This window comes from Myodes glareolus, chromosome 26 (genome assembly GCF_982192425.1).
Source record: "Myodes glareolus chromosome 26, mMyoGla1.1, whole genome shotgun sequence".
NCBI lineage: Eukaryota > Metazoa > Chordata > Mammalia > Rodentia > Cricetidae > Myodes > Myodes glareolus.
In genome coordinates, this window is record NC_142051.1 from 20,964,149 (window position 1) to 20,984,430 (window position 20,282).

A 20,282-nucleotide genomic window follows, 5' to 3' on the forward strand; every position below is an offset into this window, starting at 1 on the left:
GTGGGGGGCGGTGTCACCACAACATGAAGACCTGTATTAAAGGTCACAGCATTTAGGAAGGTTGAAAATGACTGTCTTAGAGACTTATAATTGGGGGTGTGTATCAGTTTCATGGATAGGAGGCTCAGCACCATAAAGAGGCTAACACTTCTCCAATCAATACAGCCAAATGATTCCTATTAAAACCCAAATCTAGAGCCAGGAGCAGTGGCATACATCTTTAACCCTAGCACTCAGGAGGCAGAGTCAGGAAGATCTCTGTGAGTTTGAGGCCAGCCTGGTCTACAGACGGGTTCAGGTCAGTCAGGTCTACACAGTGACACTTTGTCTGAAAAGGTAAGAAAACAGTTAGTTCGAATCATATATGAAAGAAAACATCAGGAACACTTCACGCGTTTTAAGAATATGGTGAAGTTGTGCTTTGCCTGCTGGGAGAGCTTACTGCAAAATTGTGCTGGCCTCAAACAGGTAACTGGACAAAGTCACATACATATAATAAGCAGAAGCACACATAAAGGGACAGGACAGATATGAGCAGGACAGTACCACACCGCCAACTGAAAGAGGGAGAGCTCGTGAAAAATGTACAGACAACAAAGCATTCAGAAACCAAAAGCCGTGTCCTTGACTCACAAGACATTTAAAAAACAATCCCAAATGGACTCAAGACTTATCAAAAGTGAATTATCATAAAGAAAAAGTAGACGAATAAGTTTCTAAGCCTACACTAGTGAAAGATCAAAGAGATACAAAAGGATCACATTTATTGACGTATTTTCTTATAAGTATGTGTGCATTGCCCAGAGGACAGAATTGGGCATTGGAACCTTCTGGAACTAAGGGTTGTGAGCCACCATGCGGATGCTGGGGACTGAACTCCTATCGTCCGCAAGAGCAAGTGTTCTTAGCACTGAACCATCGCTCTAGCCCCAGAAGATCCCCTTAGGGGCTAAAGACATGGGCTCCGCAGTTAAGAGCAAAGGACCAAGATCTGATTCCCAGAATCCATGTGGCGACTTAGAATCATTTGTAACTTCACTTCCAGTGGATGTGAGGCCCCGTTCTTGTCTCCATGGGCATCTGAACACACATGGCACATGAACAGAGAAGCACACACAGACGTATGTAAATTAAAAGAATAAAAATTAGAATGAAAAAAATCTTTAAAAAAAGAATCTATACACAAAGCCATCTTAAACATAAGCTTTGTGAGCTGAGACCCATCAGAAAGGGGAAAACCAAATACCAACTGAACCAGGATATACAGGATATATGAAACACAGTAAGTGATGAGTTTAGTGTCGAGAATATACAACCATCTCCTAGAAATCACTATGAGAGGGGGCTGGAGAGATGGCTCAGAGGTTAAGAGCATTGCCTGCTCTTCCAAAGGTCCTGAGTTCAATTCCCAGCAACCACATGGTGGCTCACAAACATCTGTAATGAGATCTGGTGCTCTCTTCTGGCCTTCAGGCATACACACAGACAGAATATTATATACGTAAGAAAGAAAGAAAGAAAGAAAGAAAGAAAGAAAGAAAGAAAGAAAGAAAGAAAGAAAGAAAGAAATCACTATGAGAGAGAAAAACAACCCAGTACAAACCAACACACACAAACAGGCATCACAGAGATGAGGAACAACCATGGCAGCCAGTGGTCACATAGAAAGAAGTTCAATCTTATGAGCCACGGAAAGACACAGACCACCCAGTAACTTGACAGCGTGACACGTGACAGTCTCAGGGTCACGGATCAGTCAATGTTTCACATACCTTGTGGAAACGGACAGCCACTTGGGAATCAATGTGGCACCCATCACCCTGTGAATGTGTGCACAGCCAATGATGGTACTTCCACTAATGGTGTAAACAATCATTCTCAAACTTTGTGGGATCAATATATGTTCCTGAAAGTTTCTCTGCATAACCCTGGCTTTCCTGGAACTCGCTCTGTGGACCAGGCTGGCCTTGAACTCACAGAGATTGATTGGCCTCTACTTCCCGAGTGGCCGGTGTGAGTGTTATCTTGTTTTCTATTGTCTATATTTAATATAGCAGAAAATAAATTAAGATAGCTACACCAGTGAGAAAAGGTTAGGGTTTATCTGTTTCAAATCTCTTGAGTGTTAGAGTCACAGAAAACTGGATTTTGTGCTCCTTTTTGTATTAATGTGTTACAGTGTACACACTCATAATCACTCAAATTTCAGTGTACAAGAGAATGGGAATTTAACTGGCAAAAATCTTAGTATTGTCCAGGGGAATCTGATGCCCTCTTCTGGCCCCTGTGGGTACTGCACGAATGTGATACACACACTTAGACAAGCAGATACACACACATAAGAAGCTCTCTGAAAGATCCCTTGGGAACAAAGAGGTTTCCCAACAGTATTTTGAGAACTATGATGTAGGAAATGCTGGCCATGCACACTAAGAGATGTGAACAAGCTGTATATTTGTATCAGGCCCAAACTGCAAACCACCTCCACGGCTATGGCCAAGAGCAATAAGCAGGCATGGTGATGGCTCACGCAGTGGATCGCTACAAAGGCAGAGCTGTCACTGTGAAGAGATGTGCTAGTTGAACTGCAAACCCAGCCAGGCTTAGTGGCACACACCTTTAATCCAACACGCAGGAGGCAGAGGCAGGTGGATCTCTGTGAGTTCGAGGCCAGCCTGGTCTACAAAGTGAGTTCCAGGACAGCCAGGCTGCATAGTGAGACCCTGTCTTCAAAAACAAAATAAAGAACAAAAAAGGAAAAGCAAATCCAAAATGAGAGACTACTATAATAGTCTCAACTTTACAAAGCTTGAAATCCCAACAGAGCAGCCCGAGCCGCAGTCTTTAAGAGTACACACATATACACATATACACATATACACAGAAAGCTGGCAAGGGAACGGTTACCTCAGCAATCATTATTTGATGTCAATTAACACTTCTGTGTGCTTGGGGCAGGGAGGAAGCCTCCGAGTCTTAAAGGCATCAAATACTAAAGGTACGTCATCTGATAAAACAGTCTATCAATGACATGAAAAAGCACGTATTTATGGCCGCTCACATTTTGGGCACTTAAGGTCATGAACCTTTATAGTGAGCGTTCAATTAAAATCTTCTGACGTCTGGACAGGAAACCGGGAATGGAATTGTCTTAGTGACATCTGAAATAAGAAGTAGTTCCAGCAAGGGAAGATTTCAGTACTTTGTTACAGAGATTATTGGCATCTCCTTTTGGGTGACTGTCACTTTCTGTATTTTATCAATTAAAAAAAAAAAAAAGCTGGGCTGTGGTGGCTCACACCTTTAATCCCAGCACTTGGGAGGCAGAGGCAGGTGGATCTCAGTGAGTTTGAGACCAGCCTGGTCTACAAAGGGAATTCCAGGACAGCTAGGACTGTTACACAGAGAAACCCTGTCTTGAAAAACAAAAACCAAAAGAAACCAAAGGTATAATGAATACTTGGGTCCGCCTGAAACAAAGAGCAGATCCCAGGAAAACCGGAGCAGGGAACACCACACACCTCACCTCCTGGCACTCAGCCACACTCACTCGTGACCCCCTGAAGCTGGGACTCTTGTGGTTTTCAAACCAAATAAAACACAGAAAGGAGGCCAAGGAAAAGAGCAGACGTTCAAGAGGAACGATGAACAGTTTCTGGCTCTGAGCACACAGGAGTTGCTCTCCAAACTGCACGGTCTGCGTCCAGCCACACAGAGGAACCTCTGCCGCGGCAGGGCCATGTGTGGTAGATTAAACGCCCTTGGCTCTGTTAGCTTCGAGCTGTAAGTTGAGACATCGCCTTTTCTTTTCCCGATTTCTATCTTTTGGCAATCTTTACAACGCTACAAAAATAATACACCAAAGAAGGGGGAAAATAGCTGAGAAGACTCTAAGCTCCCATTTTTCTTGGGAGGTCTCGGAAAAAAAGGTGGGTGGGAGGGAAAATTACTGACTGTTAGGTCTTTTAAAAACAGTATGAAGATGTCGTCCCGAGCAGCTCTACGTCTGTGTGTGGTATGTAATTTAAAGATGGCCGGAGAGCCTTCTACATTAAGAGTTGGGCATGTGGTTTGGTGGCAGAGGGTTTGCCCACTATGTATAAAGCCTTGGGCTGAATCATTAGCAGCTGTGGCGGTTTGAGTTACAAATGGCCCCCAGATTCTCATATATTTGAAGGCTTAGGCATCAGGGAGGGGCACTATTTGGAAAGGATTAGGAGGTGTGGCCTTGTTGGAGGAAGTGTGTCTCTGGGGGTAGGCTCTGAGGGTTCAAACCCACACCAGGTCCAGTGTCTTCCTCTTGGCCAGCAGATTGGCAGGCCAACAGTTCTCAGTTACTTCTCCAGAGCCATATCTGCTGCCATGTTCCCCACCCTGATAATAATGGAGTAAACCTCTGAAACTGTAAGCAAGCCCCAACTAAATGCTTTCTGTTATAAGAGTCGCCTCGGTCAAGGTGTCTCTTCACAGCAACACAACAGTGTCTAAAACAGCAGAAACACCTCCCGGAGCCAAACCCACCAACCAACACAAAATAAAAGAATTCTCCCAACAAAAAAACCTAAGCAAATAAATTTAAGTACATTAAACTAGCTTAACTTGAATAAAGCCCTCACCTAGCAAACAGAATAATAGAACTTTATTGAAATTAAAAATTCTCAACAGTGCTTAGGGAAAAAAAAAAGAACCCAAGCTTCCTTATTGAATCAAATTACTAATATTTTATTTTTAAAATGCTGTCTGAAAAGGAAGAAAAAATTAATCGTGAAAAATAAGAATCTAAGAGAAAATTCAGCTGGTAACCAAACGATTCCATGTTTAACACTGTATGCGACTGGACGGGCAACCTATTTCTTTTTAATCATCTCGTAAATCTTTGAAGTCTCACAAAGCCTACAAGCGCAGCTAGTTAATTACCTGCAGCGAGTTCACAAACGCATCCTCTTTATTCTCAATGGGTCTGAACAGCTCCTTTTTCTTCTCCCGGTCTCTTATGTCGGGGCTGGCAGCGCTGATTAGCATCTTGAGGTTGGCTGTGGGCGTCCACGGCTCCACCTGCTGCTGCCTGTCGACCAGCTTTACTGGCGTGATGGGGTTTCTTTCTGGAGTAAAGATTCTTTGCTTTGACAGATCAATTGGCTCATTTTTCATCGGCGTCTTTGGGGTCATCCTTGATCGATCAACAAATATATTTTCCTATTGAAAGAAAACAGAACTTTCAGCGCGGTTAAGGAAGGGCAGGAGTCGGCTCAGAGTGTGGAGTTTGTTCCACTTCGACCTGGAAATTCACACACATGATCAGGGCTGGAAAGAATCGGGACTGAGCTCCATGGGCACCAATGGGTGGCTCCAAGGAGACACCCATTATAGCTGCTACTCCCTTTACACATATTTTCCATGAAGTGCTGGTAAGAGAAATCACAAATGTATCTAACACCAACAGATGCTCATAATAGCTGTGAACGAAGGCCAGTTGAGTCTTTTTTTTTTTTTTTTTTTTTTTTTGCTCCTCAGGGCCATATTTTTTATATTTTCAGACCCTACGTACAAGTTTGAATTTACCAGTAAAGAACAGCTATGCCTTTGTAGTTAGGTGTTCAAAAGCCCCAGTAACGGGACAAGTCAAAGGGACAGAAGCCAACAAAATACCAGCGTACGCTCACCTGAGAGCTGACTGCTGCTTTCTGAGCAGCGTTTCTCCAACCATTCATTGAACCAGTTTTTCGCTTGTTTTGTTTTGTTTTCTATTTCCTGAGTCCCACATACTGCTAAGCCACTTTTCCCTCATAGGACTAATGTGGAATTCCCACCACATATGACTGACCATTTGAGTTTCTCACTTAAATCAACCTCTGGCCTCTGCAACAAGTGAGACCCTCAGCAAGTCATGAGCTGAGATGCCCCAAAGGTAGCATCGAATCGCCAGCATGGTTCCTAAGTGCCCAAGGCCAAGCTATGCCTTTCCAACTTTTGCAGTCTTGGGACAGATGGTAAAGCGGCACCTGCTCCCACACCATACTGCATGTATGCTGCCTTAGACAATGATAAGAAAGGGGTCAAGGCACTGGCACAGGTAAACACTTCCTAAATATAACCCCAGTAGCACAGACACTGAGAGAAACAATTAATAAATGGGACCTCCTGAAACTGAAAAGCTTCTGTAAAGCAAAGAACATGGTCAACAAGACAAAATGGCGGCCTACAGAATGGGAAAAGAGCTTCACTAACCCCACATCAGACAGAGGTCTGATCTCCAAAATATACAAAGAATTCAAGAAGTTGGTCATCAAAAGAACACATAATCCAATAAAATAATGGAGTACAGACCTAGACAGAGAACTCTCAAAAGAGAAATCTAAAATGGCTGAAAGACACTCAAGGAAATGTTCACCATCCTTAGTCATCAGAGAAATGCAAATCAAAACAACTCTGAGATTCCATCTTACACCTGTCAGAATGGCCAAGATCAAAAACACTGGTGACAACTTATGCTGGAGAGGCTGTGGGGTAAAGGGAACAATTCTGCATTACTGGTGGGAATGCAAGCTGGTACAGCCCATTTGGATATCAATATGGTGATTTCTCAGAAAATTAGGAAACAACCTTCCTTAAGACCCAGCAATACCACTTTTGGGTATATACCTAAAGGATGCTCAATCATACCACAAGGACATGTGCTCAACTATGTTCATAGCAGCATTGTTTGTCGTAGCCAAAACCTGGAAATAACCTAGATGCCCCTCAACTAAAGAATGGATAAAGAAAATGTGGTATGTCTACACAATGGAATACTATACAGCAGAAAAAAAACCGACATCTTGAAATTTGCAGGAAAATGGATGGAGCTAGAAAACATCATTTTGAGTGAGGTAATCCAGACCCAGAAAGACAATTATCATATGTTCTCACTCATAAGTGGTTTTTAGACATAAAGCAAAGAAAACCAGCCTACAAATCACAATCCCAGAGAACCTAGACAACAATGAGGACCCTAAGAGAGACATACATGGATCTTACCTACATGGGAAGTAAAAAGAGGCAAGATCTCTTGAGTAAATTGGGAGCATGGGGTCCATGGAAGAGGGTTGAAGGGGAGGAGAGAGGCAGGGAGGGGAGCAGAGAAAAATGTAGAGCTCAACAAAAATCAAAAATGGCAAGAATAACAACAACCAAAAAAAAGGGTTCAAATTGAGAACATGATAAAAAAAATAAAAAAGCATAAAGAGCCTGCATTTGGCTCCAACAAGTAACAGAAGCAAACATCTTTCTGATATTTTTTTTTCTACTATTTGAAACCAGAAAGACTTTTCCTCAAGTGGAATTCTCTTCCCGCCAACAGAGACTCACACAAGGAAAAAGATGAAAGGGTTCAATATGTCACACTTTTCCTGGACACGTATCTCCCATCCTACCGCTACTGTACGCTCAGGTTCTGGTGGATCAATAGCTACAATAGTCCTGTTCTACAAAGAAGTAGACGACTGGGAGAAATTGGTGTTCGTGTTCCCAGGCCACCCGACGTTTGTTCCCTGGGTCAGCAGAAGCTGCCAGCTGGCTGTGGTGACACTCTGTTGTGCTGGAATGTGGCGGAAAGGTGAGGCGGAGGTGACGAGGCCTCACAGCTCAGCGGCAGCACACAAGTAACAATCCTGGTAGCAAGTCCCTGCTGGTGAGCCATTCTGATGGTGTCTACAAATGAACCCTCAAGGGAAATGATGGAGCATTTACTACATGTCACACCCTGTTTCCTGGGCTTGTATCAACCTCTAATCTAATCCCTTGGTGAAGGTACTATTGTTTGTGCCAGTTAACATAACCGCAGGTATAGAGGTTTAGCAAGTTGCTTCAAGTCATGTACAGCAAGCAGCCCCTGGGAAAAGCACAGCTTGCAAAAAACAGCAGAGAATAGTTTCTGAAATGGTGCATCTACAGATGAGCTTGTTCTGGGTGCAAATTAGAAGGAAACTACCTTCTCCTAAGTTCCGGGAAAGGTGCCCAGTAGAACCTGGAGAGACAGCACAAGAGAGTGGTTATATATGTAGGGTCTCAGGCTACTGGGCCAGTTCCTCCTCCACGCCTCACTTATTCTCATTTATTCAACTGAAAGACAAAGCTCATAAAAATACCAGCCTCAAGGGTTCAGACTCATTCACGAGTGCATATTAAACACCCAATATAACTCAGCTATTATCTTTCTCCTGTTCCCCATTCTCTCCTATTGGCCCTCGCACTTAGCTCTAATAGAACATAGCACACTGCATTGCTCTTTAGCTTCCTGGATGGCTGGGGGACAATGGTCTTGTACCCTGTAAAGATTTGTCACTTACAGCGTTTTAATAAAACGCTGATTGGGCCAGTAGCCAGGCAGGAAGTATAGGTGGGGCAACGAGAACAGGAGAATTCTGGGAAGAGGAAAAAGTCAGACTGCAGTCATCACCCAGACACAGAGGAAGCAAGATGAGAATGCCTCACTGATAAAAGATACCAAGCCATGTGGCTAACACAGATAAGAATTATGGGTTAATGTAAGATATAGCAGTTAATAAGAAGCCTGAGCTAATAGGCCAAACAGTTTATAATTAATGTAGGCCTCTGTGTATTTCTTTGGGACTGAATGACTGCAGGATCGGGCAGAACAGAAACCTTGGTCAACACTGGATGTTTGTCTTTGTCTCAATAATGAGTCTGCACTTGTGGAGGCCAGTCCCACACATCATATTCGCTAGATGCCTTGCCCATTCCAGGTGCTGAATGAACAGTCTTGCCAAAAGGTACCCTCAAGACACAAGGTGTGTCCTAGGCTGATGAGTAGACAGATTTACTCTCTTTCCCTTCTGTTTCCAGGGTACATGTCCATACAGGAATGAGTTCTTAAGTTTCTCGTAGTGAGGGAGCAATTCAGGATGAGTAATTTCTTCATACATGGGTGCATTTTTAAAAATGCACAGTTTATGTGAGAGAGTCATGGCTAAGTTAGGTAATGTGGTTTGGGTTAGGGCTGTAATCCACCTGTGCTGGCAAGTCTCACGTCAACCTCACACACACACACACACACACACACACACACGCGCGCGCGTCATCTGAAAGGAGGGAGCCTCAACTGAGAAAATGCCTCCACAAGATCCAGCTGTAAGGCGTTTTCTTAATTAGTGATTGACAAGGGAGGGCCCAGACTATTGTGGGTGGTGCCATCCCTGGGCTGGTGGTCCTGGGTTCGATAAGAAAGCAACCTGAGCAAGCCATGGAGAACAAGCATGGCCTCTGTCTGCATCAGCTCCTGCCTCCAGGTTCCTGCCCTGCTTGATTTCCAGCCCTGACCTCTTTCAATGATGAACAGCAATGCGGAAGTGTAAGCCAACTAACCCTTTCTTCCCCAACTTGCTTTTTGGTCATGGTTCTGTCACAGCAATAGAAGCCCCAACTAACCTCTACATCAAAATTTAAAAATGGCACACCAATTGTGAAGTCCCAGAGAGGCAAGGAATAGATCAGGTGTGATCTATTTACACCGGTGCCACCTGTCCGTACTGCCTTCCGGACACTGTGTGGGGCAGAGCGAGGGATTAGAATAGTTCCAGATCTGGGTGCCCATTCTTCTTGATTCCTTGTTTCCACATATACACAAAACACAGGGCTCAGACTAACCGTCAAGACTTTCTAGGAATGTGCCTAGCTATATGGTAGACACTAGATGTACCCAGCTCTCTTCAGGAATGAATGAGTCATCTCCCAGCTGCTGGAAGCCATGCCAACAGTACACGCCCTTGGCTGGATTGCTTTGGCTAAGGAGAGCCCACGAACCCGGGACCACACCCATTGCTGGGAGGCCACCACCGAACTCAGTGACTGGTAAAACTCCTAACAGTATGCGAAGATCGGGTCTCTTTGCCAGCTCAGGACTACTCAAAGGGGTTGCCTTGAATTCGATGTAGTGTTATATCAGAATTCCATCACGACTCAACTGCGGCTCAGTCTCTTGCCCTGTCCAATTATGCTCCTTTCTGCTCTCTTCCTTCCTCTGCTACAATCCAGGGTACCCACAAGTTTTCTGTACATCACACTCACGTGAGAGCTGCTCACTAGGAAGTGTAGGACATTGCTTAGGTCAGAGGATCCAGAGAAATGCAAGCCGTGAAATGGTCTCACAGCCCTCAGGTATAAAGGAAGGAATGAACCTAGGTTTATCTGCTACTACGCTGCTGTGATACTCCAAGGTAAAACACAGCTACCCGGGAAATGCTTTGCAAATGTTCACCACTGGTGTGGGGTGTCCTTCTGTCTATGCATTGCTTTTACTGGTTAATGAATAAAGGAACTGCTTTGCGCTTATAGCAGAGCTATAGGGGAACAGAGCTAGGCAGGGAAAACTAAACGGAATGCTGGGAGGAAGAAGGCAGAGTTGGAGAGATGCCATGGAGCTGCCAGAGTCAGACATGCCAAAACTTTACCAGGAAGCCCCTGCCACGTGGCGATACACAGATTAATGGAGATGGGTTAAGTTAGTATATAAGAGTTAGCCAATAAGAAGCTAGAGCTAATGGGCCAAGCAGTGTTTTAATTAATACATTTTTGTGTGATTACTTTGGGTCTAAGCTAGCCCAGCAGCCGAAAACCAACAAGCAGCCCTCCATACCACACACCATTATTATTAATAAGTACCAGGACTATGGTTATGGGGAAACATGCTGTATACTGCCACAGAAAAAGCTTGGAAGCTAAAAGACCTTAATTCTCAACTTGGTTATGTCTCTATATAGCCTTGATTATGCAATCTCGGTCACGTATATGACGACCAGCTTCACAAGACTCTGGATGGTATCTGACTAACGTCTTCTCCAGTCCCCTCTTCATACACAGCTCACACATGGTTCCACTGGCTTGCTTCAAACCTGTCCTCCACCACACTCAAACCCTTCCCTGAACATTGCAGAGCTCTGCCTGTGGAAACCCTGCCTGCTGCTCAGGGTTCACTGCAGACTCCATGTCAGGAAGTGTCCCCTGGTGACGGGCCATCAATACTCCTTCCCGCCAGAGCACACTTTTAGAAAGAACAGTCCACAGTGAGACCTTCTTCCTGACACCTTCCAAGAGGTTCCCTATCCATTCGTCTGTTCTAATCCATGCTCTTCACTCAGATCACCTCTTGGCTGACCATCAAACCGGTGCTGAAGCCATCTTGCTTCCCCGCCTCACCAAAGCAGCAAGGGGGACAGTCAGTCTTGGCTCTATAAAATCTAGACTTCAGCTCCTAAGACACTGCGCATGCGATCTTCACGCTCTGTACTTCTGACAACAGCTTCTCAATCTCCTTCACTGGGTTTCCTTTCGTACTCTTGCAAACTACATGAGTCCACATCCAGACCTCTATCTGTCCTTACTCTAAGGTTCACCCAGCCTCATACACACAACTTTAAAGGCAAACTATGTGCTCACAATTCGAAATTTGGTTCCACGGCTACAACCTTTCAAGAATTCTGAAATCAGCCCATCAGCTGCCTCCTGCTACCTGTCTGCCTGTCGCACAGGTGCAAGCATATTCCAAGCTGAGTCTGTCATCCTCCTTAGCCACTCCCCAAAGTCGTTCAAGGCCTTGAAAAAACACACAGAAGCTCGTGGAGGTATGAGCTTGTTACTCTGGTCTCAGTTCTCCGGCCTCAGCCTCTAGGGTGCTGGATTAGAGGCATGCACAATCAAGTCCAGCATGCTTCTACCTCTTTGCCGGTCGCCCTCTTCTCACACTCCAGGGCCTTAGCACGCGTGCCCTCCGAGCCCAATGCATGCATCAGCAATTTCACCAAGTCCTCTTAAGAGCTCCATCCTCTCTGCTCCAAACTCTCCATCAATCAGGACACTGGTCAGCCTGTTTATTATACCATAACCAAAAAGAGTAAGGTCGGGCGATCATGCTACGAAAGTTCTTGTTTTCAAAACAAGTTTCTCTGCACGTGATCGGGAGATGTGAGCATGCAGATCTGGACCAGGGTGTATGTCAAGAAAGAGGTCCTCAAAGGGACAAGTGATCCAGTGATGCCCTCACTGGTAACCCCCGAGGGACCTTCAGAAGGAATAGCTTTGCCTCCCTGGCTTCTGTCTACTCTGGATTCCTCAAACCTTTCTCAAAGGCTCAAACCTTGTTTCTATTGTCTGATATGTTCTTCTCACTACCTCTGTTAGTATAGGTTGACTTTTCTTACCCAGTAAGGCTCAACCCAAATCCTGGGGAAAAAAGAAAAAAAAACCCAAAAACCCAAAACACCAAAACCAAAAACTCCCCCTGAAGCTTTCCAAGGTCTATGCATGTATTTCTTCCTCCTCTATTTGGAGTTTAATCTACTTGGCTACTTTCCCATCTGGGTCTCTGAAAGCCTCTCACGTAACCAAAGGGCAAGTTATGATTGGACTGTTATGATGCTGGATGTCCTTCTGTATGTGAGTTTCTTTTATTCGCTAATGAATAAAGCTGTTTCAGCCAATGGTTTAGCAGAGTAAAGCCAGGTGAGAAAACCGAGCAGAGATACAGAGAAAAACAAGGCAGAGTCAGGCCAGATGCTAGCCAGTTGCTGAGGAAACAAAACATGCAGCAAACGAGGTAACACCTGGCCTCGTGGCAGTACATAGACTAATAGAAATGGGTTAATTTAAGATGTAAGAAGAGCTAGCTAGAAATACTCCTGAGCCAGTGTGGTAATTAATATAGTTTCTGTGTGATTATTTTGGTCTGGAGGGCTGGAAGAGGAAACTATAGTTCCTGTTTATATTCAGGAACTATAATTAATTATATTAATTCAGAACAACATGAAGAATGTATAAGCTAGGTACTCAACAAAAACCCAATGGGCAAGGTGTTTTTCACAGGCTCCAATTTATAGTGGTAACCAACAGACTACGAAAGGTTAGGTGATATTAACCTTCCCTATCTCTAGCCTTCGGAACACAAATATTTGCTAAAAAACAAAACAAAAAAACCCTTAAAAATATGTTATTTGGGGTCATGTAGCTAGTTAATGGCAGGGCAGGAAATCAAACTCGGGTATCTGTGACTATATAACCCATGTTCCTATCATACTTAGGAAACTTCATTATGTAGCAATGGGGAGAGGACAAAGGGTCCCCAATGTCCCCACAAAACCACTCTGTTCTCATCTCTTGCCTCCTCTCTGAGCTGAACCCCAGCTTATTCATTCCAGTTCAAATACTATAACCATTTTCTCAAGCTGTTGAGTCATTTAGGTCTCTCTGCACCCCCATGAGAGCTCAACAGTACTGACTGAGGCAAACCTAGCAGCCCGTGGGGAAGGTATCTGGCAAGTCATTGACCAAAAAGAGAATGGAGTACTGACTGCACAGATTTTATACATCACACACACACACACACACACACACACACACACACACACACACACACACATTCATTCTCTCTCTCTCCAAAACCATCCAAATTACAAAGGAAAACAGAAAACCTCCCAAATCAAAATTTGGACCATATTCTTAAGGTCATACTCTTAGGTAATGTTTAAATCAATAATGTTTTGGTATGTATCTCCTCCTCTAACAAAAATACAGTATCGTATGAAAGGATGTTCTTTGCCACCAAGCAGGTTCACCGTTGACACTAACCTAAAACTAACGCCTGGAATCCAGAGAGGGTCAATGCCCGAGGAAGTTGCTACGATAGATGTACATTCAAGGTTCCTGCAACTGGCTTGTTGTACCTCTTTGCCTTTGCTTAAACGAACGCTCAGACTTCACTGCTCTAGCTTTTCCACAGGGCATCCACTGAGGGGCACACCTGTGCCATTCCAGGCCAAGGTGACGGTGTAGACATTGCTACGGCCAGTTTAGCTGGTAATGTGTTCAAGATGCAGAGACGCGCAAAAAGGAAGAGTGCAGCTCAGTATAAAAGAAGCAGAAGGGCTGCTAACCGCGCAGAATAGCTAGTGAGTGGCCCTGTATGCTAGGCAGACTAGACTCTTGGTAGAAGCTCTGTATCAGATTCACTAGGATGAAGTCAGTATTTCTCAGCCTTTTAACATTAAATCTGGTACTAATATTTCTAATTTCTGCAAAGCATTAGCTAAACTATCCTTGACAACTCTAAGCATTACACACTTGATTGCTGCACCCGGCGTATCTTTGACTTTAGGAGCTGGTTCCAACACTAGTGACTAGGTGTAGAACTGAAACAATGGTTCTTTAAAACTTCTTTTTTCAATGGTCATCAAAACTGTGCTGTGCCTAAGATGAAAGCCAGGCACCACCATCCAAAAGACGTTAGAGATTCAAGCGTTTATATGTGTTTACCTTTTGTGCACTTTCGGCATCTTCGACGGCAAAATCCAGTCTGGCCTGTCTGGGGCTGATCAAGTCTTTTAGTGTTAAACAATTTACCTCCATCTGGAACACACAATTATATCAGAAAACGGTTTCACATTTATTTCCCACTCCAACAACAAAAATGCCACTTGTGAACATCCACTTGCTCTTCCCTAGAGCATTCCTGGGAATTTCCCGGAATGCAGACACCCTCCGACCCTCATTAAAACTCACAAGAACAAACGCTTAAAATATACTTAGAAGTCACAGAAAACCAGGGAAGAAGAAAAACTGATCAAACCAGTAATTCTTTATAAAAATCAACAGGCAAAAGAGTTACCAAATTAAGGAGGGTGTTGGGCAAATGTCAGAACGTTAGAGGGTCTCCCAGGTCAGTTAATTTTGGCGCAAAGAACTGGGAGGAATTCAACTTTGAGTGGGTTGAACTAGGGGGTAGACTGAAACCCGATCTCGAGTCCAACCCGTCTGGGATGCACGCAAGCCCCTCCCCAGGCAGGCATCTAAGCACACCCCAAGTTGAACTCTTCCCATGGAACCCCCTAAATCTAAATCGTGGGGAACGACCAGTCTCCTTAACCCAGGGCTGCAGTCAGCACCACCACCGGGCCACTCGGATTCCGGGCCAGTGGGATGGCAAGCCCCGTCGGGTAGCCCTTCTCCCCATTCCCGCCTCCCCATCCGCAGGGGCCCCACGCTTCCTTACTGCCGCTGTGCGATGGAGGCTTTCCGTCTCCGGGGACACCCGCAGCCACACGCGTGCGCGGGCAGGGCGTGCGTGGAGATCTCAGAGGCCGGCTGGCGACATGGACAGAGCCGGGCCAGGCTCGCAGATCCCCGACTCCAGCCAGCCAGCCCAGCCAGCCAGCTAGCGGCGTCCGTCCGTCCGTCCGGCAGCAGCGTTATCCTACCCGCCTTAGCCAAGCTCCAGCCCGGGACCGCGGTCCCCGCTAAAACACCTCCTCTGGCGCCTTGAGACTGAATTTGAGCGTTCACCAATGAGCGGCGGCCGCAGGGGCGGGGCCGACCAATGGCGCGGCGGCACGGCCCGGGGCCCCGCCCCTCGCTGTCTTGGCGCTCGGCGCCGCGCCTTTCCCCTCCGCCCGCCCGCCCGCCCGCCCGCCGGATTGTTGTCGCCTCGCCCCCTCCCCCTTCCGGGTACCTGGAGGCGGTGACGCGGGAGCGATTCCCGCGGGGACGCGGGCGCGGACGCGGGAAGCCGGGGCGGGGCGGGGCGGGCCGGCGCGCTCTCCGCCGGGTGCCTTTTTGTTGTGCGACCCCCGGACCCGCGCCGGTCCCCGAGGAGCAGATGGAGCCGGGGAAACGAGCCGCGGGCGCTGGATGCTGATCCTGCCGCCCTGCCCCCCAGCGACCTGCGGGCAGCGGAGTTGCCTGGACCTGCCAGGGCGGCTCCCTAGCACCCGGTGCCGGGTGACACGTGAACCCTGGTTACCACCTGGGCTGGGAGCAGATGGCACGCCCGTTAGCCCTGGGAACAAGACTGGAAGCCACACCAAAAGGCTTTTTTTAAAAATTTTTTTTGGAAGGATTTCATGATGTTCCTTTTTAGAGCATTATGAATGGTCGAGGAGGTGTTCTTAATTAGTTTTTCTTAAGCTTTCGGGCAAGCAGTCAAGGATACCCCCGGACTACTGCCGATTTGTATGAGATATTCCCTTCCTTGATTTCTTATTTTAAGTATGAGCATAAGGTAAGATGGCTGTTTCAGGCCCCCTTGAGAAACTCATGTTTACAGCCGTTTTGGATTTGCAGAAAAATGGAAACGATACTTTAAAGAGTTCACAGTCTAGTACCCAGTTTCTACCATTTGCATAAATACAGGGCGTTTCTTAGAGTCACAATTTATTCAGGTTTTCATTTTACCTAATGCTTGTTTTCCTGTTCGAGGACATCGTTTTTGTTCATGTGTCCTAAGCATGACAGTTTCTTGTAATAATCTCCGCGTTTTCCACCAGTACTGGTATTTTGTAGGGTACCCTCAACTGGGAGTTAGAATGGCCTTCTTTAACGCATGCCTACCAACCCCTCACCCCCAGTAATTTTACTGTGAAGATATCATTCTCATTATCCTTTCTTAGCCTTTGCTCTCCAATATGTACAGTGAACCATCAGCAGAATTCAAAACGTTCAGTCAAGTCCTGCATATTTTTGCTCCAGGCTGCTGGTCAATACAGCCTAAAACTGGCCACCGGGCCATATCTTCGACAAGACCAGAAAGCATGCAAAACAATCAGCACGGACAAATAAACAGTAGCAAAAAATATTTCTCTGGCAAATAACACTTTGAAGACTAGAGGGACGGTCCAGGCAATAAATGCTTGCCATGCAGAAAGAGTCTGCCTTTGATTCCTGGTACAGATATTACCAAGCTGGGTGTGGTGGCGCCCGTTTGTAAAATCCCAGCATCAGGCAGATAGGAACTGATCCCTGGGGCTTGTGGGCTAGCCAGTCTAGTCTAATCAGTGAGCTTCAGATAAAGGAAAGACCCTGTGTCCAAAACAAGGTGGGGGTTGGGAAAAAGGCTTAATCCCCTCGTGCTTGCTGAACAAGCAGGCGTACAGAGTCAGGATTCCTGGTGCCCATTTAAAAAGCTGGGGGTGGAGTGTTCTGTAACCTAGGCTGCGGAGACCCGCTGAGTCCACATGCTCATTGCCCAGTCAAGCTACCTAGTTGATGAACTTCAGTCTCTGTATGAAAAGAATAGATTAATGAGTAAGTAAATAAAATGAAGAGAGATATTGAAAAAAGACATCCAATGTCTATGTCAGGTTTTCACACTGGCGTTTATACGTCCATCTCCCTCTCCCAATCACACACACACACACACACGCACGCACGCACGCACACATGCATGCATGCACGCACACATGCATGCACAAACATGAGAGAGACAGAGAGAGATCATGAGCGCTAACAAATGGCACATCTCCCCCAACAAGGCCACACCTACTTATTTTTTCGAAACAGTAATATGAACTTGGGGCCAAGCATTCAACCATATGAGTCTATGGTTGCCATTCTCATTGAAACCATCACAACTTGTATTGGGGTTACACGATGAAAGAATTGCAAGTGAAGATGCCTTTACTATCTCGTGTAAAATCTTAGCTTATGCTAACTTACCTTTAACATGCTCAGAACACTTACTTGAGCTTAAAGTTTGGCAAACACATCTAATACAAACCTACAGGGGAAAAACACCTTCGCTATCTGATATAATGTATTAAAGGCCTGGACTCAAAAATGACTGGCCAGAGTACATTGGAAAGTATCATTTATTTACTGACTGGGAGCTGTGATGATGCAGTGAGCCACTCTACATGGCAAGGTAGACTCAGACTACACAGCACCAGCCCAGGGAATATAAAGGTTCAAAATATCAATCCCATTGAATATGTATCGCTTTTATACCATTGTAAAGTCTCAAATTGCAAGCCAAGCCATCAAAAGTCAAGAAGTGCCTACAACGTTATTTCTAAACTTATTTCATGACAGCTTTTCTTCTGAAAGAAATCTTCAAACTTTTTGTACAGGTATTTATTTATTGTGTGGGTATATGTGTGTGCATGTGTGTACCACGTAGCACATGTAGAGATTAGAGACAATTTGTAAGAATTGGATCTCGCCTTCCACAGTGTGACTTCTAGGGACTGGATTCAGGTCATCAGGCTTGGTGGCAGGTGCCTTAGATCACTGAATTTTGCTGACCCTCTCTGAGTGAATTTTGTTAGTCTCCTGTCACACATATTCCTAAGAAGCCTTTTAACTGCTCAGGACACCTAAATCTTCCCAGGCCAAGTGTTGGTTTCTTTCTGCCCTCACTGGTGATGCAAGAAACCAGGAGCCTCCTTATAATACAGCTCTCTCTTGCCGAAATCCTCAAATTGAAGGTGAGAGATGCTCTTCGATGCCACTGTTCTCTGCATCAAGTGAAACCGGATTTGGATCTTGTCTGTTTTGAGGATGTACCCTGTTACTAGTTCTGCAAGGTGCCGAAGTCCAGAGATTGGAGCTTGTGCGGGATCTCTTCCTCTCCTCGTATGTCCAGTAAAGACAAGACACATCAGGCCAATGTCTCGTATTAGTCAGGGTTCTGGAGAGTCGCAGGACTGGTAGGATAACCACGTACGTACTCTGGTCTAACGAGCCCAGCAGTGGTGGGCTATGAACGGAAAGTCCAAGCTGATGTTTCCTTTGCCCAGTCCACAGGGCTGATGTTTCATTTGGTCTCCAGTAGACATTGGAATCCCACAGCAGTAGTCTCTGTGGATTTGCTAGCAAGGCGAGAACAAGCAGGCCAAGAACAAAAGCTTCCTTATTCCACGTCCTTATATGGGCTTCCAGGAGGCGTGGCCCAGATTAAAGGGATATCTTCCTACCTCAGATCCCGACCAAAGGCTGGTGTCTTCTAGAAGTGGATCCTCCTACTCCAAACCAAGCAACAATAATCTCTCACAGGTGAGCCCTCCATTTCTGGATTGTAGTTCATTCCAGATGTAGTCAGGCTGATGGCCATTACACATCTCTTAGCATTTAGTAGTTTTTGTCTTGATTTAGACCTAGGTCTATTTACTCAACTTTTTCTTAGTTGGTGCAGTTAAATTCCGTCTACTCTTTTGATCCAAGTAGGATTTTCTTCTGATTCTCAATATCAGGATTTCTCGCTGGCGAGCATTCCCATGAGATCACCTCACTATTTTCTTAGGCATCCTGACATTTACTCTAGGAATTTGTTTTTCCAGTTTACTGGTTACTTTCCTTGTAGCTATTAAATATTTTATTGATATTTGCAATTACAATGACATAATACAGGCATGTCCCTGAGGGTAAACTGCTTTTGTTCTTTTCTCAAACTTGCTGTAATTGTTTGATCTTTTTAAATAATTAAATATTTTGGGGATTAGACCGTAGTCAGAACCAATATAAATCAACGAAAATGACTAGCTTAAGAACAACAGAGTTACATGAACATCTTGTCATTTTTCCAGTGCCTCTTTTAAAGGAGAGAAGCATTGTAGTGCACCAGCTACACAACTGAGAATAAAGAAAAAGAGACAGTGTGAGGTATCACAACAGCCATGGGACTAAACCTTACAAAACAAGAGCAAGAGATGAATTAAATATTTTACAATAGTAAAAACTATTGGGCTCTGGAGCACAATTAATAAAATCCCAGAGACAGAAATTGGGGATCAACCTGAAGTTCAGAAAAGCATAACAGCCAGCCACTGACTCTTATTTACCTCTACCTCAGTCTGAAATACTAAACCTTACAAAACAAGAGCAAGAGATGAATTAAATATTTTACAATAGTAAAAACTATTGGGCTCTGGAGCACAATTAATAAAATCCCAGAGACAGAAATTGGGGATCAACCTGAAGGTCAGAAAAGCATAACAGCCAGCCACTGACTCTTACCTCTACCTCAGTCTGAAATGGCCATCCTGCCTCCAGGAATCTCAGAATGAGACCGTGTCTGTGAGCTGTCTCCTCCTATCTTATATTCCTCTCTAATGCTGGGATTAAAGACGTGCACCATCCTGTTTCTATGGCAAACTAGTGTGGTTACTGGGATTAAAGGTGCCTGGTCTGTAAGGCTGACCAGTGGGGCTGTTTTACTCTCTGATCTTCAGGCAAGCTTTATTTATTAAAATACAAAAGAAATGTCACTACAGGGTTTTTATTGTCCAATGGCTTTAAAAATATTATTGTACATGTATGCTTGTGTGTGTGTGTGTGTGCGTGCGCGCGCGCGCACACACACACACACACACACACACACACACACACACTTTGTGGAGTCAGTTTTCTCCTTTCACCATTACCTGAGTTCTAGAATGAGATTCCAGTCACCAAGCTTGGGATGCAAAGCCATCGAGCTGTCCCCAATGATTTTGTTGTTGCTGTTGATTCTTAATATTCAACTAGAC

General features: G+C 45.1%; 1 protein-coding gene across 1 annotated transcript in view; it reads right to left on the bottom strand.

Moving 5' to 3' along the window:
• E2f7 (E2F transcription factor 7) overlaps window positions 1–15,290 on the bottom strand; it is a 42,473-nt gene extending 27,183 nt beyond the window's left edge. Inside the window, exons 1-3 of the mRNA XM_048418413.3 lie at window positions 15,038–15,290; window positions 14,302–14,394; window positions 4,918–5,196 (exon numbers count right to left, since the gene is read on the bottom strand). Of these exons, the coding sequence (XP_048274370.3) occupies window positions 4,918–5,196; window positions 14,302–14,394 (372 nt within the window). The 5' untranslated portion in view covers window positions 15,038–15,290. The remainder of the gene's footprint in view (window positions 1–4,917; window positions 5,197–14,301; window positions 14,395–15,037) is intronic.
• Window positions 15,291–20,282: the final 4,992 nt, after the last annotated feature.